At 37.5% G+C, this 25,314-nt stretch overlaps 1 protein-coding gene across 1 annotated transcript in view; it reads right to left on the bottom strand.

Annotated features, from left to right (window-relative positions):
• Positions 1-25,314, bottom strand: part of HAPLN1 (hyaluronan and proteoglycan link protein 1) — an 83,588-nt gene that overhangs the window by 15,648 nt on the left and 42,626 nt on the right. The window contains exon 2 of the mRNA XM_032156908.2: positions 19,612-19,737. Within this exon, the coding sequence (XP_032012799.1) occupies positions 19,612-19,711 (100 nt within the window). The 5' untranslated portion in view covers positions 19,712-19,737. The remainder of the gene's footprint in view (positions 1-19,611; positions 19,738-25,314) is intronic.

Genomic DNA, 25,314 nt, shown 5'->3' with positions numbered 1-25,314 from the left:
CTATTGCCTTCCAAAGAACACAATATCCTGAGTCTGCCAAGTTAGCAGGTCTGCCGTTTTCTACATACCAGCTGTTATTTTCAGATTTTGGCTTTCTCTGGGGTTTCCCCCTGGCTAGTACATTGTGCTTTTGACCTTGACAGTGTCTCTTGAGGATGTGCAAGATTTGAAAATGAGAAAGCGATATAAGAGCTCCTGGATATGGATATCTTTGTGTTTATACACAGCATTCAACAGCTACCAAAGCTGCCCTTCACACAACTCTGCAGACCTCCTGCCTTGGGCAGATAGGTGTTGAATAATCTTTTGCCATGAATCATTTAAGATGTCCAAATCACTGGGAAGAGTAGCCATGTTGAGACATACAGTTATTGAATGGCAAATATAGGATTCGGATTTTAAAATAGAAAGTATCCAAAAAATAGACATAACATCTCCATTTTTATAATATAGCAATCAGAATTAATATTTTTAATGAGCATATAATTTCATTTATAAGTGAGTCCCAAGCCTCAAAAAGCTGAAAAGTTTAGCAAAGCCATCAATGCCCCTCACTTTGAATAGATAATGAAATGCGAGGATAATGGCTTCATTTATTATTTAGTTAAGAGGAATCACAAATCCAGCTCATTAAGCATTTCCTTTAGATTCCATTCTTGATCTCATTATTTAGGACCATAGAATCTCAAGATATAAAAGATAAATCTATGTAATTCTACCTTACATATAGTTTTTTCCTTACAATATCCACAATGCCTGCATCCAAGTTCTACCGAAACATCTCTAGTGTCTTCTTTCTAGGAGGAGGAAAAAGTGCTGTTGACTAAGTTTTCTCAGTAATGCGTGAGGGTCATAGGGAACATTTCCTCACCAGTATCTTGTGGGGGGCAAGGGTGGTGGGTGGGAACACTCCAGGAGCTGGGACTTCCCATACTGAAACGTAGTTTAGATATGACACATAGCTACAATAGGTCTCAGTTTCATTATTCTTCCACTTGTTTAGTTCAAAATCAAAAATAATTCCCAAATGCACTGGCATAGAGGATATCATAGCAGTTGTGAACAAGGGCTCTAATATGACATAGACCTTGGTCTAACCTCTCTTCCTCAATTTACTAGCTCTGTAGCCTTGGGCAATATGCAAACTCTAAGCCCTAATTTCCTTATATGTGAATTACAGATACTATTACCTACAATATACAATTAACCTAATACACATAAAGCACTTAGGACAATGGCTGACCAATATGAGGTGTACACTAACTACTAAACTGTTCCTACTGCATAGATTTTACACAGTATTTTCCAACTAAGATACTGCCCAATATAGAGCATAATTTTGTCATATATTAGTCTTCCATAATTTCACTTATTTATAAAGTTTTGAATCATGTGGAGTAAAAAGTAAATACATAAAATGCCACCTGTGAGACTTGGAAATAGGAGAGTTGGAAATTTGGGAGGTTTAGTGTAATCATAAACTGTTCCAGAATGAACACAAGGTCTAAATGTTTTATAAATTAAAGGGTTAAGGCAAAGATCAAAACTCTTGTATAAGGGACTCAGACTTCTAATTTTTTTCTGTGGTTAACTATAAACCATCTTGCAGTATTTTAGAAGTGTAGGCTTCTGATTTTGTTTTTGTTTTACTTCTACTCCAGCGTTGTGAATACAGGATGACTTGTGTGGTATAATGTTGAAAATTAAGCAGACACCAAACATCCACTGACCCTCACCCAAAATAGTTTTTTAACAAACCTATCAAAATGTATAAAATTCTACCATTCTCATTTGTTTTGGGGTGTGTGTGTGTGTGTGTGTGTGTGTGTGTGTGTGTTGAAGTAATAGATGCCAGAAATCTCTGGCTGAAATTCAAAGAACCCTAGCAAAGGTATGTAACATATTTAGTGACCAAGGCCATTAAGGTTCCTTAGGCTAAACCTCCAACATGGCCTTGAGAATAATGTTTTCGTTTGTTTGTTTGCTTTTAGAAGATCTACACTGCAGATTATACAGCACTGAGCCTTGCTGGAGAAGTGGTCTGTTGTAGGTTCTCCCATGCCTTAGCTGTTGGACTCTGATAAGTCTACCTCATGAGAATCTTGAGCTTGCAGTTCTTATCAGGTGCTACGTCACAGGTTGTCACCACAGAGACCAGCCAGGAAACACACTGAATTAGACAGGGAAACGAAAGAGGTGAAGACAGAGGAAAGGGAACCACAGGCGTTGATTACAAACTTTGCACACTCTTGCCTAGAGAAAGTCTTGAATCTGATAATTGGATTTAAACTCCTGGATCAGTTTGAAATTAATTTGAAACTGTTTGATTGGGGCTGGGTGCAGTGGCTCACACCTATAATCCCAGCACTTTGGGAGGCTGAGGTGGGCAGATCACTTGAGATCAGGAGTTCGAGATCAGCCTGGTCAACATGGTGAAACCCCGTCTCAACTAAAAGCACAAAAATTAGACAGGCATGGTGGTGCGTGCCTGTAGTCCCAGCTACTCAGGAGGCTGAAGCAGGAAAATGGCCCGAACCTGGGAGGCGGAGGAGGCAGTGAGCTGAGATTGCGTCGCTGTACCCGAGCCTGGGCAACACAGAAAGACTACGCCTCAAAAAAAAAAAAAAAAAAAAAAAAAAAGAACTGATTAGCAGGCTGTTGCATAGCAATTGAAATGCAAAAGATAAAAATAAACCTTGATCATTAGAATGAGTATTGCTTGTTTTTATTTAAAAATAAACAACATGGGAAAATAAATAAAACTAGCATACAAGTGTCCATTTCCCCTTTTCCTTTCATTGTGAAAAGGTGCACATAAACACTTGCATAGTGTTGAAGAGCTTAATTTTGTCCATAAATGAGGCTGTAAGTTGAAATTGGGGAAATTGAAGATGTCCAGTGGGGGACTGAAATTTTTTAAAGTGCAATTTACAAGTAAATAAATTCCCCATTTCCATTAGTGACAATGACTTGAAAGATCTGATGCCCTTCAAAGCTCAGAGTTGTCTCCATGGGAAACAGTAGGGCCTGGTGAGAACACTAATGGGGACTCACTGAACCGCTGGAGCCTCGTTATTATCTTACAAATTCTGCTGTGAAATCCAGAGGACATCATTTAGTTTCACCAAATAATAAAAGCAATGGCGTGAGCAAACAACTGATCTTTATACTTGCTATGAAATTTAGATGAAGACTTTTAAACAATAGGACAAGCACAACTGGAGAAAAACAATTTAAAACTATGACATTGGACCACTGCCTATTGTTCTTAGTCCTATTAAAGGCATAAAAATTTATTTGGCAGTTTATACCCACAGAAATCTTGGTGATAGAAAAAAGGAAAGGATGCTATGGATCAAAGTTTGTGTGTGTTTTTGGTTTTGTTTTTTTTTTTAAGACAGAGTTTCACTCTTGTTGCCCAGGCTGGAGTGCAATGGCGCCATCTTGGGTCACTGCAACCTCTGCCTCCCGGGTTCAAGACATTCTCCTGCCTCAGCCTCCCGAGTAGCTGGGATTATAGGTGCGCACCACCACGCCCTGCTAATTTTTTGTATTTTTTAGGGTTTCACCATGTTAGCCAGGCTGGTCTAGAACTCCTGACCTCAGGTGATCCACCCGCCTCAGCCTCCCAAAGTGCTGGGATTACAGGCATGAGCCACAAAGTTTATGTTTTTAATCCATACAAAGTCACACCTTAAACTTAGGTTATTTGTAGTTATAAATTTTGTGAATCATCATGGGAAACAATGACATTACATGAAATTGGGAGCCCTCCTGGAGAAAGACAGGGATGATAGGTTGTCAGGGGCTTCCTTGCTCCTCTCTAGAAAGCCTTTCCCACTAGAAAGACCTTTTCATCCCTCCATTCTCATGGTCCTTACACCATTCATTTTGAAAGTGAAGCCCTTGGGAACCACCCTGATACAAATCAAAATTTCAATGCTAAAAAACAAGTTTGTCTTGGTGCAAGTTAGCCAGTCTTGATGTTGGTTACTTTCTCCACCGGTGTATGGATGAAGTAGATTTGAGATTTTTGGATTTCCTAGATCAATAATAATTAAAAAAAAAAAACCAACTAGGGAATGTATTTAAGATGGCTAAATAAGAACATTAAAAATAATCTCTCCAAGAAAATGCTCTACCACCATCATTTAATTTTGTCCATTGTGGTAAAATATATATTTAAAAAATTGCATTTAACTATGTTTACATATATAACTCAGTGCCATTAATTACTTTCACCTTGTTGTGCAACCATCACCATTACCCCTTTCCAAAACTTTTTCATCATCCCAAACAGAAACTTAATTTCTTTCTGACATTCCAAACTGATAGACATAGACTCAATTGTCAGCTCCATAATGAGTTATTTGAAAAAAAAATGCACAAGGTTTTAAAAATAGTTCTTCATTTTGTGACATTTGTTAACACTTTGGTAGATTTGGATGTGTAATACTAACACTTTGGAAGCTGTTATTTTCCTTAGGGGAGCCAAAGCCTGCAGGAGAATGAGCAGCCAGGATGGATTTGTATCCATCACTGTGCTTACCATGGTCTATTGCAAACACTCACTCTGCCTTGTTTATGTTGTTTCTCCAGCATCAACATAGTGCCTGATGCAATAAATGTCTGTGACTGAAATATACTAGTGCTGCATACAGCTTGGGCCTAGCTATGGCAATAAACATGGATAGCTGAGCTTGCTTCACACCATACTACCTCTCTAAAATGAAAACACTTTATAAAAACAATTATGCACATTAAAGACACCATATTTAAGTAGAATACGTAATTTAAACATTTGTCTCTCATTGTACTTTACACATTACATTTGAGTAGGACACAAAATTTAGAAAGCAAAGAGTGCTTTACTTATTAACCTTTAACTTTATCATTATTTTGTTTCCTTCAGACTGGAAGAAATCTAATTTTTCATGAAACTGCTCATCTGGAGTCAGAGGAACCTATCTTTTGGTCATGATTCTAATGTGTCTAATCAGATCGCATCAGAAACCTTTCCAGATGCCCACCCCCATCCATGCTGACCCTTTCCCTTCGCATCCAGCCTTTACTGTTCTTTCATTACTTTTATCAGAGACCAAGTTTTAGCTTGCTTCCCCAGCTATTCTTGAATGCAGAGGATCTTGAGTCTCTAGAAGGGAAGACAGTAAGGAAGGTAGTAGAAAAATGATCTCATTCTTGCCTTGTGCCCTCACCTACTTGATTTGAATTTGAAACCTGGAGCTGGGTGCAGTGGCTCACGCCTGTAATCCCGGCACTTTGGGAGGCAGAGGTAGGTGGATCACCTGAGGTCAGGTGTTTGAGACCAGCCTGGCCAACATGGTGAAACCCCGTCTCTACTAAAAATACAAAAATCAGCCAGGCATGGTGGTGTGCACCTGTAATCCCAGCTACTTGGGAGGCTGAGGCAGGAGAATCGCTTGAATCTGGGAGGCGGAGGTTGCAGTGAGCCAAGATTGCACCACTGCACTCCAGCCTGGGTGACAGAGCAAGACTTCATCTTACAAAAAAAAAAAAAAAATCTGGAATTTTTCTCTGTCACATCTTTGCTTTCACCTGCAAGTTTAAACGTTGACCTGAAGATACAAAGGAGTATGTGTGCTTCTTACCATTTGTGAGAATTCAAAAGTTTGTGTAGTGTAGTTTGACATAAAGTATATCTGAAAGGATTCACAAGAAACTAACAGCCTTGGTAGACTATGAGAAGCTGTGGGGAAAAGTGAGTAGAGGAAGGCTTGGGAGATTTTCACATGTACACTTCCATATTAAAAAAATTTTAAATCATGTGAATGTACCACCCATGCATAAACTAAATAAAAATCTTATGAAAATAAATGTAGAAGTTGAGGGAATTTAACAAATAGACAAAAACCCTTTATCTAGAGTCTCTCTACACAAGAAGCTGGTAGCCGTAATTATACTATATTATTATCATTGAAGGATTATATTTTCTCAGTATACCTATTGCTGTGTTACTAAACATGTTATCTTTAAACGTGTATTTAAAACATGGTCTCACATTTCCGTATTTTTTAAAGATACTATTGCCAGAGATAGTAATTGTTGTCTAGTTTTGAACCATAAAGGAAAAAAACCTAATGCTGAAAATAGGATAAGTGGAGATCGCTCTTTGATATAAAGTGATTGGTGCTGTTTTTCATCCTCTGTGACCTGCCTTTTGGTCTCACAGGCTACGAGATCATACTCCTCCCATCCAGCCCACTTCCCAACCCTGCCAGGGGCTACCTTCTCTGCATCCACTGTATAGTCTTCATGCTCTGCTCTTCCCTATCAATCTACAGCTAAATTGTGTTTTTATAATTTCTCAAACGGCATGTTTTGCCTTCCTGTTGAGATCTGCATTATCACATGTGATATGCTATGAAGCATTCTTGTAAGTATTGACCAAATCCATCATTTTCTCTTTCCTTAGAGCTAAATGGATTATGTGATGGGAAACTGCTCAATACCAAAATATAGTATTGTTTTGAGTAATGCTGATCATGAATGGGTACTATGTTATGATCATATCCATGCTTCATAGTAAAAAATGAAGATAAATTCTATCACTATTTTGGAGCCTGGAGGTTTATCTATGGCAATGTTTAAAAAAAGTTTTTCAAGAACAGTGAATTCCTTGCCCCCACAAAGGATATCTAAGACAAACCTTTTCCATGTAATCTTATAAATGTGAGCCTCTCTGCTTGAGATGGGCATCACGGGGCCCCAAGGAGCTCTAGGAAGTCAACTGAACATAGTTTAAAAATAACTGTTCTGAGATGTACACCAGAAACTCTGATAATATCCTGATAAATATTCTGTCTCCTCTTAATTCTCTTTTCTTAATCTTTTTTTTCTAGCAGGAAGAAGTAAAGTGTGAGGAGGAAGTTTAGCTCTGTTCTGTTGATAAAGTTCTTTGTGGCTTCTGCCTTTCCACATCCATTATTTCTTTTCTTTTCTCAGCAGTTATAGAGTATTAGTTAAGCATATGGACTGTATCTCTTACATTGTGTCACTTAATCTTTCTGTATCTCAGTTTCCTCATCAGTAAATGGAAGTAAGTCATCTTCATCCTTGGGTTCTTGTGAGGGTTAAAGGAAGTAATTCACATTGAGAACTTAGCTTGGTGCCTGGCCTACAGTGAGTGCCCAGCTCATGCTGACTCTTACTAGCAAATATTTACATGTCCAAAGTGTGCCTGGTGTACAAAACAGCTTCTGTCTTCTACACTGTCTTCTTTACTGTGCTCTTCCAGAAGGCAGTTCCTAGAAAGTATTGGTTCCTGAGAAATTCACATCTCATCAACTCTTGAGGATGCCTAATCTAGTGGTTCTTAGCAAAACAAGAGTGCATTTCAGGACTACTATTTTAGAAGACTTTTTAAACAAACTTATCACTATCTTTCCACCTATGCCTATGTCTTTGTCATCTATATCTATGTCATCTATATCTATACCTGTGCCTATATCTATCTATCTATATCTACATTTGTATCTACCTATATCTATAGCATTCAATTCCTGTCTGCCCCCTCCTTTATTTCCTTGGTAGTTTCAGACAGTTTGTATTTGGGGTGGATGTGGAATGTGTATATTTGCAGTTGCCATCCATTCCTTGCTCCTCTTACCCCTGTTAAGAATCACAATGGTGGCCTGTGAGAAAAGCTATTTTTTTTTTTTTTTTGAGACGGAGTCCTGCTCTGTTGCGCAGGCTGGAGTGCAGTGGCGTGATCTCCGCTCACTGCAAGCTCTGCCTCCCAGGTTTATGCCATTGTCCTGCCTCAGCCTCCCAAGTAGCTGGGACTACAGGTGTCTGCCACCCTGCCCGGCTAATTTTTTTGTATTTTTAGTAGAGACGGGGTTTCACCGTGGTCTCGATCTCCTGACCTCGTGATCCGCCCGCCTCGGCCTCCCAAAGTGTTGGGATTACAGGCGTGAGCCACCACTCCTGGCCCAGAAAAGCTTCTTTAAAGCCCAAGACCAAACTTTATTTTTCTTAGTGATTTTATTTCTTCTGAAATGTAGTTATATAAATTGAATGGAATAAAATGGGGACCATTTTACTTATTGCGTCATGCAAAAGATGCCATGAAAAGGCTTTGATGTTGCTGTGTGTTCATGTATGGGTTTGGAGCACAAGAGCCAACCTGCCTGAGTTTAATCTCATCCTAACCACCTAACAACCATGTGACCTGGGACAAGCTATGTAACCTCTCTCAATTTTGGAAGTTAACCATCTTTTAGCTGGGATTATAGGCACCCGCCACTGCGTCTGGTTAATGTTTGTATTTTTAGTAGAGATGGGGTTCCGCCATGTTGGCCAGGCTGGTCTTGAACTCCTGGCCTCAGGTGATCTGCCCCCCTCAGCCTCCCAAAGTGCTGGGATTGCAGGCGTGAACCACCATGCCCAGCTGGTTAACCATCTTTATACCATCTTATGTTGAGTGCTTAATGAGATGACCCAGGTAATGAAATTTTTATGAGAAATACACATAGTAAGTGATTTTAAATGTTAATATTAATTTATTACTATTATTATCAATCTTAATTCTGATGTAACTTGTTATAGATGTAAAAATAATCTTAGTATCTTTGTCAACTTAGAGTTGTCTGCTCTGGTTAATAATTTTCAGAATTTAAATTTATCTGTGTTATCAAAGATTTATGGATAAATAACTAGCATTTAATTCTTATGTTTTAGACCTAGAAAACACAAACCAGGTTATCATAATTATAGAGTGATTGAAGAACACAAGAAAATGAAATAAAATTAGAATATTTTACTAATATGTTGAGTGACATTCTTAATATAAACATACTCTCTAGGATTTTAACTATATTAGAGGTTTGTTTCAAAGGATATGGGGAAACAAAAACATTAGCATGAGTCATTCTTCTTCATTAGGCTGTAATTATCCACCACTCCTTAATTATTGGAAATGTGCCTTGATGTGGTAAAGGCATAGCGCTCAACTCAACTTGTCTCCGCTCAGACCACTTCCACTTTGTGGTGAAGTGTGAGGTTAAGTAATTTGTAATCTGTAGAATGACACTGTTGGTTGTATATACTGATAAGGCTAATGTCTTCACTTAGTAAAGAAGACATCAAAATAATCCCATCACAGGAGTCAATCCTAGAGGCAATAGAGGATAAAAAGGAACTTTGATTTTTTTACCTAGTAAACATGAATCAATAGCCTACAATGGGTCAGGTAATAAGTTTAGTGCTGAAACAAAACAAAAGGTAAGTCAAACACAAATGCCCATGTGGGCAAGGCTGAGGGGAGTGAAGAGAGCACCTGGACATGATGAGGATGATAAAGAGTGGAAAAGACTGTACCTATTGTGGGGAGCACAGGCCCCATTCTAAACAGGCAGCAGATGAAGGTTCCCAGTGGTGCTGTCTTATGAGGATGAAGGCTGAAAAATAGCAGGCCTTTGGATGTTTCAACAGAGGCTAGAAATGCATTTTTAATGCAGAAATCTCCTATATCCAAATGCTTGCAACTAAATTAAATTTTTAAAAAATCATATGAGAAAAGTAATTCCACACATCAGTGATCAAGGTTCAGACTCCGGGAAGTGAATATGTGCCCTCTGCATTTTCCTTTATCCCACCTGTCGGTATTGAGGGTCTTCAAAACTCATACCAGGTCCATCTCCTTCCCTTTATCTGCATATCTCCCCTCCCCAGGTGATCTCATCTGGTCCTATAGTTATAAATACCACTTATGCGCTGATGATTCCAAAACATTCTTGCATTATACTTCTTCCTGAGCATGAAACTAGTAAACCCATCTTCCTGTTGGTCCTATATTGAATGACAAATAACTAACTTGAGTCCCTCCTCCCTCGCCCAAATCTGTTCTCCCAGTCTTTCTCAATTTAGTTTATGCCTCCATCATCCATCCTTTGATTCATGCCAAACTCTAGCAGCTGAGCTTGATGTGTCTGTTTCCCTTAATTCCTACATCCAATCTATCAGTAACTGCTGCCATTTCTTCCTTCACTTTTTTTTTTTTTCCAAATTGGTTCATCTCCATCCTTTTCTACTGCTACCATCCTGGTCCCTGCCACCATGATTTCTCACCTGAACTTTTAAGATCCTCCTAAAAGGTAGCCTCACCTTTACTCTTGGCCCACCGTAACCCATTATTCACATGGTCTTTTATAAATGTAAATCATATTATGTCACCCCTTGCTCAAACAAACCTTTTAAACATTTTCAAATGATTTTGGAATAAAGTCTGAACTCTGTACTCTGGACCACTTATAAAGTACTGTGGTCTGCCTCCTGCCTACTCTCTGAAAGCACAACCTCCCCTCTGACAGGCTGCAGTCTCTTGGGCTTCTTTCGGTTTGAAAACATTAAGCCTATACTAATCTCAGAGAATTTGCATTTTCTACTTTTTCTCCCTGGAATGCTCTGCCTCTGGTTTTCTATGTGACTGTCTCCCACTCATTATTCAGATCTCAGCTTGATGTCCTTGCTTAGAGGGCACCTCCCATACTCGTCCTCAATGGCGAACGAATGCCATTGAGCCCACTGCCCCCTCAGTGCTCTCTCACAGCCTTTTTTCCCTTAAAAACTTTTTTTTTTTTTTGAGTCCTAGTCTCACTCTATCACCCAGGCTGGAGTGCAGTGTCGCAATATCGGCTCACTGCAATCTCCTCCTCCCGAGTTCAAGCGATTTTCCTGCTTCAGCCTTCCAAGCAGCTGGGACTACAGACATGAGACACCAGGTCTGGCTAATTTTTGTATTTTTAGTAGAGACAGGGTTTCACCATGTTGGGCAGGCTGGTCTTAAACTCCTGACCTCAAATGATCTGCTCCCCTTGGCCTCCCAAAGTGCTGGGATTATAGACGTGAGCCACCGTGTCTTCCAAAAAAAACTTTTATATTTATTATTTATATGTATATTTGCTTTCATTTATTTATTCAATTATGTACATAAGCCAAATAATGAGTTATAAGAAAAAAGGCCGAAGTTCAAGAAGCTTTATTTTGGAACACACTTTGATTTTAATATATTGTGGGAGGTCTATAAAATGCTGTTACTATATGCATCTTTTAGAATAAGGTATTCTGTTTATACGGAAACATTTAAATGAAGCATTAACTATCTAATCAGCTTTTCAGTACTTTGGTACTTTAAGCTCTTAATTAAGACCCTTTGTTAATGACTGTGATAAAAGACAAAGCAAAATGAGGGTATAAAAATAATCATATGCAGATTTTTGGAGTTTTAAAGCCTGACAGCATAATTGACAACACTTTTCAAGAGAAAGTAAGAATTGTTCATAACCCGTATAATACTGGAGAAGAAAATTTGAAAATTTAAAACTTTATAATTTACCTTTCTGTGCTGAAAAAACCAAAAATAAAAAAAAGGATAGAGAATAAAAAGCCTTGTATAAAAGTGTTCATTATTTTCTGCTAGCAATATTATTAGTCATAGATAATCATGAAATCATTCTGAACAAATATAGTCATCTAGAAAGAAAATATATTTGTGTCATGTATCTTGTAACGTATAAGGCTACATTATACATATCTTTGACTTACATGTCTTTCCTTTCACCTGCTCTTTCTCTACCCTTCAGTAACTCTGAGCCAAAAAGACAAATATAATTTCCAATGCTTTCCAGGAACAAGCTAAAGCAGGGAGAGAAGCAGCATTTCAGATAGAATCAGCTAGAAGTGGAAATCTCCTCCCTTCAAGGGTATGTTTTCAAAGGCGATTTTATTTTAAACTTTCAATCCCTCTTTAGAAATAAGATAGGACCCTCCTTTGTTCCTACTTTTTTACCTAATCTCCATACTTGACTGTAGTAAAATGCTTCTTGTTCTAACATACTTCATTCGTTTTATACATGATGGATTATGGCCTTTCTGGATTTTCTAAATCCAAAATGTCTGTTTTTCTTTTGAGTCGACAGTGTTTGGAAAAGGTAGAGAGAATTCTTATTTAATTTATTTTGTTCAGTATACTCCACAGCACAATCCCTGAGCATGTAAATATTACTCCACACACCTTAGACATGGTGACTAGTCACTGACTAACAGTGAAGTCAGGTAACCAACATGTTGAATTAAACCAGGATTAAAATGATACCATTTGTACTGACTACTTGATAATCATTCTTGAAGGCAGACAAGTCTAGGGCTAGTGTATTGTGGCAACACAAAATACACAAAATATTTTTGAAGTAATTTTATTTCAAATAATTTCCTATGTTTTTATTTTGAAATAAGAATATTGCTTTAAAAAAGATTTCATTTCCTCCCTAGATACTATTAGTTTGATAACCTCATGATTGAATATTTTAATTTCTTAGCATTTTGGTGCTTGTATTCCAAAAGACTCTTCTAAAATGGTAATTTTCCACTTTCCACTTAAAGAGCATAATCAATAAAGAAATCTAAAGCTATTATTTCTTTATATTTGGTAAAATCAGAGAATCATCATGTTGAAATCACTGTAACACTAAGCCATTAAGCGATAGTTAGTGCTTTAGCTGAGTCAAGGTTCTTGTAGAGCTGCAACCAAAAAGAAAGGCGTCACTATTTAATAGGGTTTTCTTGGTATTTGGGAGAGTTTCCAGACAATCACTGGCTTCACACATACTATGCTGATTTCAGCACAAGGGATGAAACAGAGAAAGCAATGTCTGTTTAATATGGATTTGTTACTACCTGCAAAGATTATTCAACATAAGCTTTTATACCTGGAAATATTATAGAACTGTATTGTTTTAATAGTTCACAGAATAGCATAGAATTCAGCATTCTAGATTTTTCAATATCAAGTTTAGAAATATTCTTAAGATGTATTTTATGAGTTCAGCTCTATTAAGTGATTAAAAATTTAATGGATATGGTTCAAAGTTCTAAATAGTAAGCTCTTTTAGTTTGGTAACTACTTACTCTTTTCTCTACATTTCCACCTTGATTTAACACTTATTTTATTTTTTCTTGCTTGCTCGTTGCCTTGATAATATTGTCAGTAAGCACACTGAGGAGATGGTTTATATTTCCACGGAGAATAACCCAGTGTTTTGCGTGGAGGTGGCCAATGTTCAGCAAATGGCTGAATTCTGTTTTCTCAAAAGGACACACAAATACAAAGAAGACTAGGACATGGGCTAGCAGTTATGCCTACTGACAGAAGCAAAGTTGGTAAGAAAATATATATTTCTGTTACCATGATTAATAGCTCTTTATTCTTAGTAATGACTGTCTCTCTCACTAGACTATAAACTGTTGAATGCAGAGACTGTATGTTTTGTCATCATATCCCTAATGCCTCTACATAAGTACCTAACACATTTGTTGAATAAATAAGTTGTCTATAGGTGTATATGCATGGGTGCAATATATGAGTATTTTTACATATGTACGTATATTCCTACCTATATACTTTTGTTCTTTACTTTTGAGCTCATTTATTATATTAATATGGTGATATTCTAAGTTTGATCAAATGGCAAGCCTATGTTTAATGCTGTATGTTCTTATTATCATTTTTGGTTTCATGCCCTCTGGTAAATTGATAAGAAATTTAAGATTTAGTCATCTAATATGGATGATGTACTAATTTTTATAATTCCATGATGGAATTCTCTGATATTTTATAGCTATTAGTTTTTAGACAGAATTATTAACTATATATATATTTCCAGCTGTGATTTATACAATATTTGTAGATATTTTTCTTGGTATTTGTAGATTTTGCATTGGTGGCTGCAAATAAGATATTCTGCCTCAAAAAGACAAAATTGAATTGATTTAACTTTTCCAAACAGACTCAGATAGTTTAAATAAGTTTTAGGTGTGAGAGAGAAAATTAAGACAGAGTAACATGTATCCAGTTCTCCCATTAAACTTTGGCTCTGTAGATGGTTTGTGATCATACATTATTAAATTCACCCACTCCTTGTGATACATTCTGTACCACCAAATCCCAACTCTGCAGTTATTACATAAGGAACAGGATAACATTGCAGTGACCAAATGTAAATCCAATACTCTTCAAAGCTGCATACATGCATGAGGAAGATTGCTGCAACCTGTCTTTGGCGGACTCTCATGGAGTATCAGATGCTGCATGTTATGTGGGAGCCATGGACAAGACCAGACAAAATTTGCAACCCAAATTCATAATTCTCTTGTTCATCTGCTGCTTCTCATTCCATGAATTGAAAATATTTCCCTGGGATTTGAAAAGGCTGAACCAAAACTTGATTAGAAAAAATAACTGGATTTTGGTCCTGGATTTATTTAGCAAACATGTATTGATCACCTATTATGTGCCAGTTGTTGGGTTTATGTGACTGGGATGCGTCACACAAAGATTCCTGCCTTCGTGAAGCTGTTCAATATTCTTGTGGTAGAGACAGATGACAAACAATTACATAAAAATAAGTAGAGTATACAGCCAGTGCTACAGAGAGAAAGAAAAGAAGGGTGAGAGAGATTAGGATACCGGGGGGGGACAGATTGCAGTAGTCAGGATGACTTCATTAAAAAGGTGAGAAATGAGCCCAGATTTGAAGAAAAGGAAGGGGTTAATCAGATAAACGGACTTTTATCTGCCAGGTAGCCTGGGACAAGCAATGCAAAGCTCTGAGTCTTGATTTCTTCATTCATGGATTGGAAGATTGGTCTAGACAATCGCTACCAAAGTCCTTTTAAGTTCTTAAATTGTGTGAACTATGGTTTAGCTGATGCCAACATTACGGAGTGAAAGCAGTCATCTAGCTAATGTTCATTAAGTGCACACAATGTGTCACGTGCTGCTAAATGCCAGCGATGTCACAGCATTTAACAAATGCTCATTATGGTAGTGACAATTCAGAAGTATCTCATTACATTCATCATTCATTTGTTCACTCACTTATTCAACAAACATATATTAAGCACCTACTATGTGCCTGGCACTGTTCTATAGTTGGAGTCAGTTACAAAGCTGAGAGACAATCTGATGAGGGAGGGAGGCATGTTAGCAGGAAGTCCGTGTGAGGACTGAACCAGATTTGAAGAAGGGAAGGCAGGTTCAGGACACACAGCAGAAAGAGGAACAGTGAAGCTGAGAGAGGAGTGTGTACTTCTGCCAGCGGTTCTGGATAGATTTTATTTTTTTCTACTTACAGACATAAACTTCTGGCAATTCCTTATTTAAGCAAATCTACTTGTTTTATTTGTTGACAAAAGTGACAATTACTTTTACTTATTAAATAAGACACAGTTTTCATTTCTGGGATTTCCTCTTGTTCTGCCTTACAAAAATTTAAAGTAGTGGATCTGTGCTCACATAGTAAATACATTAAGGGAAAATATTACTTATGTTTGGAAAACTTGAGTTTCTACCAGGGAAGTAAAAATGGTCAGATAATATTTAATGTGACTGGGGAGGCTGGGCTTGGTGGCTCACACCTGTAATTCTAACACTTTGGGAGGCTGATGTGGGCTGATCACCTGAGGTCAGGAATTACCAGCCTGGCCAACATTGCAAAACCCCGTTGCTACTAAAAATACAAAAAGTAGCAGGGCACAGTGGCAGGCACCTGTAATCCCAGCTACTTAGGAGGCTGAGGTAGGAGAATTGCTTGAACCTGGGAGGCAGAGGTTGCAGTGAGCCAAGATTGAGCCATTGTACTCCAGCCTGGGCGACAGAGCAAGACTCCATCTCAAAAAAAAAAAATTAAAATTAAAATAATAATATGAATGGGGACATTTTAAATTGTGAAATTAAAGAAGGCAAAGAAAAGAACTTATAAAATGTTTACTTTATTAGAACTAAGGTGATGATATGTTCTGTTAACAAATGTGCTTTGAAAAGCATGAATTTTTTTCACCAGTATTTGTGGTCTGTTTTCTATTTAAAAATTAATTTTCCATAACAGGGAGGAAGCAATAAACAAAATGATAACAACCACCTGGATAAGTATCAGCTCTTGGGAACCAGGCACTGTACTAAGCACTTTCCACATATTATCTCATTTAATTCTCACAAAGCTCTATGGAATAAGCAGGCATTAGGCCCGATTTTACAGATGGGGTAACTGGGATTTGGAGAGATTAAGTAAATTTTCCAAGGTCTAAGCCAGTTAGTGGCATTACAGGAAAGACTGAAACTTGTCATCAGAAGACCTCTGCTTGAACACCAAATGCAGGAAGCACTGACTCTGACCTTGATAAGGTCAAGCAGTTACGTCTTCATCTATTTTGCTTTGTATATATTGGTTAATAGGCAAATAATCATAAAATTTCTCTGTCATCTGTAAATGTCTTCTAAAAAGTTATATTTTAAAGAGTGTATTCATCATCTCTAAAATTCTACTGGTAGTTGAAAGGCTACACAAAAGTTTTTGGACCTGATACAAATATTATAAATATTATTCTTTCCGTGTGATTTGATACTCCATATAAAACTCTTCCTACTGGTCTCAAGTTTCAAAGTATTTAAAAGTAAAGTAAAGTAGCCACATTGTGACATGAGGAACAAAATCCATTAGTTTAGTGTATAGAAAGGATATTAACAGTGGCCCCTCTTCCTGTAGAAGTAGTTGAGAAAATAACTATTGCCTACATTGAGGACAGTAAGTTATATACAAGCTAATATCTTGATTGCATATTTTAGTAGATTTTGTGGACAAATGAAGTTTGCTTTCCTGTATGATCAAATTATTTCAATGAAAAATTAAAGGAAATGGATTAATACATGTGAAATTTTTATCTAAAGCTAAGTCTTTTTCCATGGAAGCTGGGAGAGGTTTCTTTTTCATTACCGGAGAAATGTTTTTCACTAGAAACACCTTGCAAAGGGGTCTACACTTGCTGTTTTCTTTCCTGGCCATCTGCCTTTTTATCCTTTTTTTTTTTTTGTGATGGAGTCTCGCTCTGTTGCCCAGGCTGGAGTGCAGTGGCACGATCTCGGCTCGCTGCAACCTCCGCTTCCTGGATTCAGGCAATTCTCCTGCCTCAGCCTCCTGAGTAGCTGGGATTACAGGCGCCCGCCACCACGCCCAGCTAATTTTTATATTTTTAGTAGAGGCGGGGTTTCACCATGTTGGTCAGGCTGGTCTCAAACCCCTGACCTCGTGATCCACCCGCCTCAGCCTCCCAAAGTGCTGGGATTACAGGTGTGAGCCACTGTGCCCGGTTTTCTTTTTTTTTAATATCCAGATTAAACTTTTTTGTGTGTGTCTATATCTCTATAAAACCTCCCACAACAAAACTATGAGGAGGCCTTCAGAAAAACAATTAGCTAACCCATACACATGGAACTCAAAAATGTATCATTAAAATGTTGAGCATCTGCATCAAGGCAGCTAACAAAAATTTGAGGCTGATCTGCACAATTTTCCCAATATTGTTCAGACCTTGGGAACTTGGAGTACAAAAATAGAAATTTAATAAAAAATGGGAGGGAGTAATGACGTTTTTACAGCAACGTGAATTTTCAACTATTTTCTGTCACTAACAGAAGCTCATACTGCTTATCAGTACCATTCAAGAATCTGAGATTGAGATAGCTAATTTAATCATCTGACTAAATTCTTCAAAAAATTTGTGAGGATTTCAGCTCCCTAAAATTCCTTCTGGGCTATGTTTGGTAAATAAAAGTTTTAAATTTAAGAAAATATGCAGTATTTCAAGTAAGTAACGAAGCAAGTAAGTAATCTGCTTTGTTGATTCTTGTGCTATCTGATTTATTTTTGCATTGTAAAAAACAACTGGAATTATGGAAGGTCACTTGGAAGCAGTTTCTCTGAAGGACTATGGGATTTGAAAATTCAATCTGAATGCTATCACAAAAAAAATTGTTAGGAAAAAATTAATGAGAACAGGTATTTGGCTTATGGGCATAACATCATAATCCTATGACCCAAATTACATTACAGCATTAAATTTCCTCAAGCCAAATATAGTTCTATTACTTGAAAGCTCTTTAGCAACTCTTCGAGGCAAGCCTGCACTTTCTAAGAATATGAATTTACAATTAAAATGAAGTGGACTATCAAGCCTTTTTAAAAATGTGGACAGTGTATGCAAATAATCTGGATAATCCTGATACTCTGGATCAGAAATCCCCTTGCACTAAGTTTCAGCAGAGCAGATGGGAATGGAAAGGCTGAAGTAACAGAAGTTTTCCTTCCTGAGATAACTTGAGTCTGACTTATAGGAGTAATTTTTCAAATGTTAGTACATTTTTAAAATACTACTCTCATACTCTGAGTGCAACTTTCATTAAATGGTTTGTACACAATTCATAATACAAATTTGGTATCTGTCATCTAATCACTTGAAACCATGGCTTAAGTTTCTATTGCATTGGATATAAAACTGGTATTATTAATAACAACTAGATATTACTATTTTGGCTGAATTGAATTCTGTCACTAGAATTCTGTCACTAGAAGGTAAAAGGGTATTATTCCTCATTAGAAATCTCTATGTGTCAATATCATATGGTCTTTGGGAAACAGCTCTGATTCTACTATATATTACAGAAACAGCTGAGTCAGCAGCTTGCAGAGTAAAATGCATGATTACAATTTCTTTTCTCAGTTCAACAGAGAAAAAAATAAAGCTGTTGGAAGCAAACAAAACTAAAGGAGATGTGTCTAAAATAGCTAGACATAGACAAATTCAGAATTCTATTTTGGTAGTCATAATACGTACAGGAAAATATTTCTAGACAGATTTACACTATCATTTGACCTTCACAAGTCATACTTTTCACAGTGAATGCAGTTTACTGAGGCTACGCTTTTGACCTTGAAGATGTAACTTAGAGTTTTATGTCTCTTAGCAAACTTATCATGCCTCTGGTACCCCAATGGAGTTTATCTAAAATTATCATCATCTGCTGAAACTGTTAAGTTCTATAATTCCTTTTTTAATTATTCAGCATCCAAGGGCAAGGAGAGAACTGTTCCTCTTACTGCATAAGTCTCAGCTTTCTTAATGCAGGATGTCCCTCATCTGAAGCTGGGACTGAGGAAATAGCTGCATTGTACTGCAGCCTCAAATCTTGCTACAGCTCTCAGGCTTACGATTCAGCTGAGCTGAACAGAAATGTGCAGGGGCAATGTGTTGGTCTATAGCAGCTAAAGTTTAACTGAAGCAGATTATAATAGGGTAAACTACTTTTTCCTGGACAATAGCTTGTCTAATTTTCATTTTATTTATATTGTTTCTCTTCATGATTAAACAGTTACTCTAACAGAATGACCTTATATCCTAAGTTTTACTTCCTATTTTCTCTCTCTGACTTGCATTTAAATGAACTTTATGCCCTCCATTTTACTTGAAGATAGCAACTGCACTTAACAGCCTTGAACGATTACACCAACTCATTGCAGCTGGACATTCTTAAGCTACTCAACTTTAATTGTCCCCAATTCTTAACTCTACTGTAATGCAATAGTGTTCAAAAGCCAGGGAACACATTCACCAATTAGCAGAAAGGGAAAGAAAAAGTCAATGCAGCAGAACTAAAATTAAGAAACATTAGCCCAGCATCTCAACTCTAAGTAACTTAAAATTAATTAGGCTTTGATAAGAGAAGCTGTGTTTCCTTACCTTGGATGTGAATAACTCTGTCATGATCCAGAGTATAGTTGTCTGAAAGATGATCAGCCCAGCAGATTGAAATCAGCACCAGAAGAAGTAGACTCTTCATCTTTATAGCCCAAAGAATCTTCTTCACTGTGAGAGCATCACATACAAAGAGGCTTGTGAGATTTGGAACCTTTTGGAGTGTTGCACTGCACAACTTATTACCGCCTTATCATCATAGAATGGGTCTGTAAAAATATTTAACCCAATCTGTTCAGAAAGTTACTGTAGCTGCCTTTAAGAGCTGAAGACGGCAGCTTTGAACAATTCCTGCTACCATCATGTAGCCAGAGTCCAAATAGTGTTTAACTCTATCTTTGCAGAATTGTAAATCTAGAAATTTAAAACACTGTAGTTTTGATACAGAGAATTACAGCAAGTAACAAAGAGATGTGGCAAAAACATAAACGCTAAATGTAAGCCTCTGAATTTGCGACATAAGTTAATAAAACAGCAATGTGTTATGTCTCTACATGAATATTTATCACTTGGTCTAATTAGAAACTGAATCTAAAGCCAGGGCAAATAATATTTGCATGAAACGTGACATCATCATTCATTTTACATGTGGCTTCCTAAGAAGGTTAGACTTGCTTGTTCCAAATAGAAAAGAGGACAAAAAAAAAGTGCCCGATTAAGCAGAAGCAGCACATTTGTTACAGATTCACTTACCATCTTAAATACTGCTTGGGTCTACTGTGAATAGTTGAAAATTATGAACAAACTAGGTTAGAGTTGTGCACGCTACCACTGCAGTCATCCTGATTGATTTTTCATTCATTTCAACCTAAAATGCTGACGCACCAACTAAGAGTGCCAGGTAGGGTCTCTGCAGTCAGCGGAGCCACGGCTGCAGGGAACGTCCCTGCCAGCCTCCCAGGGCAATTAGGCAAATGAAAAGCTGAAACAGACAGGAAGGCACAGATCTGGTCCTAAGTGAAAAAGGCAGAGCCATCACTTGCCTATCCTTTATTGAAAGACCGATGTGATAAAAGGGGGCATAACCTCTTCCCTCCCAAAAGTTTATCATTGGAAGAACCAAAAGTGATTCTAAGTGATATGAACCTTATAACTTTTGCAGTATTTGCCAGGCAAGGATTTCAGTGGAGCTTCTCGGTTTTAATGTGGAAGCTGACACGAGAATCAACAAGGACCTTCTTTTTCTCTCATGCACACAGCAGCCTTGACAATACTGGCTATTTTTAAAACTGAAATTGCACAGTACTGGCTTCTCACACTAATTTGTTTTTTCCAAGAAAGCCTGACTCCCTGGGATACTTATTAAAGAGCTCTGAGCCTGTTCCTGGAGGTCCTTGTAGGAGAGCCTCTACTCCAGAACCTAATTCACTTATTCACAGAAGGTCCCCAAGTCTCTTCTGAGACTGAAACACGTCTCTGCATTTTCCCCTGTGAAGATTTGCACTACTGTGATGCTGGTGGCTTTAGTCTTTCACGTTTGCTTTAGATCTTTTCTTTTTCTTCATTATATCACATAAAGAAGATGGTAGATAAGCAAACAAATTGCAAAATTTATTTGTCAAGGAAACCAAGAATGTTAGCTTCAAAATTCTACCCGATTTACTAGTCTTATTTTCAGAAGTTCACTTCCTTGTTCCTCTAAGAACTTTTTTGAAATGTTGTTGTTGTTGTTGGTTGTTTGTAGTCACTAACTTTTGTCCACAAAATTACAGTTTAAAATATTACCTATTTCCAGATTGTGCTTTGGGTGAACAAATATAAAGGTGGCCTTTTGGAATTTGGAATATAATTGAAATAACTGTAGACACAAATATGAAACAACAGGCAAACAGTACCAGAGTTGTGATGTGCTCTCTGCTTGTTTACAGGAATCAGAGAAGGGGCGCTGTGGAGGAGAGAGTATAAAGAAGGTGTATAATTTAACAATCAAACACAGGAGACATTCTAGATGAGGAGTCAAGATGAGCAAAAGTGGAGAGTTTGCTAAATTAATGTTCACATTAGTGTGGTCATGTATAGTGTAATTATAGGGAGCTGTATATGATACACACACTAGGTTAGAGTTGTGCATCCTACCACTGCAGCCATCTTGAATTTCATTCATATTAAAAATATATGACACATCTATCTATATATCTCCTTTAATTCCATACCATAGTATTTAAAATTATACTGCTAAGGATTCATTCCAATGTGTTAAAGTACTGACTATCCAACAACCTAACTTAAAATTGCAAACATCTTGAGTGCTTGTGAGGGAGTATAGGGAAAAAACAACGATAAAAACACCTTTCATGGAATGTCTACTGTTTGCCAGCACTATAAGCAGCATTTTGTCTGCAATGGCTCATGGATTCCTTAGAATAATAATGTGAGACAAATATTTCCATTTCTTGGGATACAGACAGTAATCTTGCTGGAAGGTACACATCTAGTAAGTGGCAAAGTCTGTATTTGCCTTCAAGCAAATTTAATTTGTTATTTCTTTTGTTGCCTTTTACAATTCAAGCTCTTTAACTTACAACTACTATGATCTCAAAACTTTGACTTGTGTTATATATGAATATAATCATTTTTCCCAAGACTTACATATTGAGAAGGCAGTCAGGTGGTATTTTTCTTAACATGATTTGCCTTGCCTCATTAATTATATCACTCTGGTACCATGAACAAAGTCTTGGTGGTTCACACGTGTGCACACATACACAGAGATAAGCACACACAGAAAGATAGATACATACCATCTTTGAAAAATTCAAGTATATTGGACATCTGCAGTAATTTGTGATTAGAGGCGTCTATCAGTGAATACTTTGGAGTACCCTGTGCTGGATTCAATGCAATCCAGGGAGGTGAGAATGGAAATTATATTTGTTACTCTGGTAAGCACAACAACCGTCTCACCAGTAGACATGAAACTAGAAAAGTATACTTTAGGGTCACGGTCTTCAGGTGTCTGAGCAATAAGCTGTATAAAACAAGGTGCTGCACACCAGACTGAGGTCATTGAGGTCCAGGGCTGTGCCACGGGTCTAAGCGCTGGTCCCAGTAGAAAAGGACACCTCAGACATAGTAGGTGGTCATGTGAGTAAATAAATCTGAGTCCTGCTTATCTGCATTTTGTAATCATGCCTCCTCTCAATGTCTAGGTATGTTAGGTGAAAATTTGCAGTTTTTGATATGAGCTAAAATTTAGACAGTCGGGGAGACTTTTCCACAACCAGCTATTATCAACTCCTGAATTAGTGCTCTCAGTTCACCTGCAATTCACACATTGAAGGTCTCTTTTCACAGCCTTACAAATATTAATGCTCGAGCAGCCAGCTTCAAGATGAATCCAAACTGAAATGTCTATGTTCATAGTCGAAGACAGATGATAGGAATGTAGTTTTACAGTCCTGCTTTGTTGATAATTGAACCACGATTTGGAAGCAATATACCTTATCAAATGTGAACGAGTAACAGTTTGATAGAAATGCAGATATACTAATATCAACAGTCTAATACCAAGATGGTCAACTGCTATTTTTTGAGTGTCTACTATATTATCATTATCATTATCATATTAGGTAATGGGGAGATCAAACCAAGTGAAAGGCATGTGTGCTACTTCATGTGCCTTGAGAGCTAACACTACATATTTCCTGAACTGCTATTTCTCAGAACAACTCAATTGAGGTAAGTATGTTGTTAGACACATTTTACAGCTCTAGAAGTCTTAGGGTGGTGAGGTACCCAGCATGTACAACAAGGAGCTGGTAGTCTGGGCAGTGTGACCCCAGAGACGAATTCCCAACTACCATTATCATTGTCCTGGGTCCCCTGACGAGTGCTGTCGGCTCTCTCCTAGCCAGTCTTGCAACTCCTTTAATGCTTCATGCAAGCTGGAATTTTCCTTGTCATATTGCATAGTTCTGTGAAAGTTCAAGCTACCAAGTCAGCTAAAAAGCTTTTCTGATGCCATGGACTGGATGTCCAGCCAAGACGTTTTCACTATGGTGAGCTTTCAGTCTGGACATGGGCAGCCTATTGTTCCCTTAGCCTGGGCCTGATCCTTTGGCAACATGACAAACTAGGAAAAATCATAGACCAGAAGGAAGAAAAGTGAGTTCTATTCCAGGTCTCACAACCAGTACATCAGGTCTCAATTTCTTCACCTACAAAATAGAAATAATGACAATGTCTCCCTGGTTTGAAAGTATTCTTGGACAAGTATACAAATCACAAACACTAAGGTATTGTTATTAAATTGGGAAGGACTGTCTCAAACTTGATTGATCGTTATGGACAAATGTAAGAAAAATAGTGAATCAAGGACATCTCCATCTCAGAGACAGATGAAATCCTCCCATAAATCTGCTATTTGGAATGAGTTCAGAAGTCACTTCCCAGTAGCAGCAGCACTTGGAAACTGTTAGAGAATGGAAATTCTTGGGACCGTGATACACTGAATCAGAAATTCTGGGGGATGGGGCCCAGCCATCGGTATTTAGCAGTCTCCTTCCTCCTCAGTGATCCTGAAGCATGCTCAAATTTGAGACCCACTGGGCTAAGTTTTTAAGATTACTGGGCGTTCTTCTTCTGGGTGTGGGTTTGAACTTCTGAGACTTCCCAATTCTTGGAAATAACACCATGCTTATGTTCATTTTTCCTCTCTCTACTTTTCCTCATTTTCCTTTTTATCTACAGTGTATGTGTGTGTGTGTGTGTGTGTGTGTGTGTGTTTTAATTAAAAATGTTACTTTAAAACACTGGAAATGAATGCATATAACATTAGTTATTTTCTAAACATAATAGGCAGATGGGTATTTTCCTTTTATTTTACAAACTCTTTATATTGTTGCTACATTTATAAGAATTAAGGTGAAAAATGTATAAACAGAAAGATTCTCATCCACAAATGGTTAACAATTTAAACAATATATTTGTCATTATAAAAGATTATTTGCCATGGTTTATTTTCTGTAAGGTTAGGATGGTTGTCATTTTACTGACGGTCTTGGAAATATCTAACACTGACTGTGGACTTCGGATAATTTCAGCAGGACTGGCAGTGCAGGTCCCTCAGAGCATCACTCTGGGCCCACTGCTCTTCTCTGAAGCCAATACGACTGCCCTTATGGGCTCAATTATCGAAGGGTGGAAAGTGGGTAGAAATGCAGTAGAAAACAGGAAGAAGATATAAGGGGATTGTAAGAGAGGTGAAATAAAGAGGAAGAAAAGGCCACTCAAAAATAAGAGGAAGGGCAATAAAAAAGTAGCAAATGAATAACAAATGGTGAATATTTGGCACACCGTCTCTAAGTTTGAAGAAATAAAATGTCACAACAAAATGAATACTGAACTACAATTCTCAGATCCAAGAATTTCTTAACATGGCTTCTCTACAAACAATATTTGTTATGGAGTTTAATATCAAGTTTTTCTTGCAAAGATTTGGCAGGGTATGGAGAAAAAGATTCAGTGGCAGAAACAGAAATGAGCAAGTCAGCTATAGACTTCTCAGTTTTTTTATGAGAGCAATATATACCACCATATTTGAGTGATATAAGGACATATATTTCAGTTTAATATTTATTAGGCTTGCCAATGCCTGCAGTTACTGCTAAAGGAATCTCTAAGAATACCTTAGCCACTTACATACAAACTGCTTAGATTTAGAGCAAATCATTTTAAATGACTGCTTTT

The sequence above is a fragment of the Hylobates moloch genome, unplaced genomic scaffold, assembly GCF_009828535.3.
Source record: "Hylobates moloch isolate HMO894 unplaced genomic scaffold, HMol_V3 SCAFFOLD_6, whole genome shotgun sequence".
Lineage (NCBI taxonomy): Eukaryota > Metazoa > Chordata > Mammalia > Primates > Hylobatidae > Hylobates > Hylobates moloch.
The sequence above is the reverse complement of the archived record's forward strand: the minus strand, read 5'-3'. Positions and strand labels throughout refer to the sequence as shown.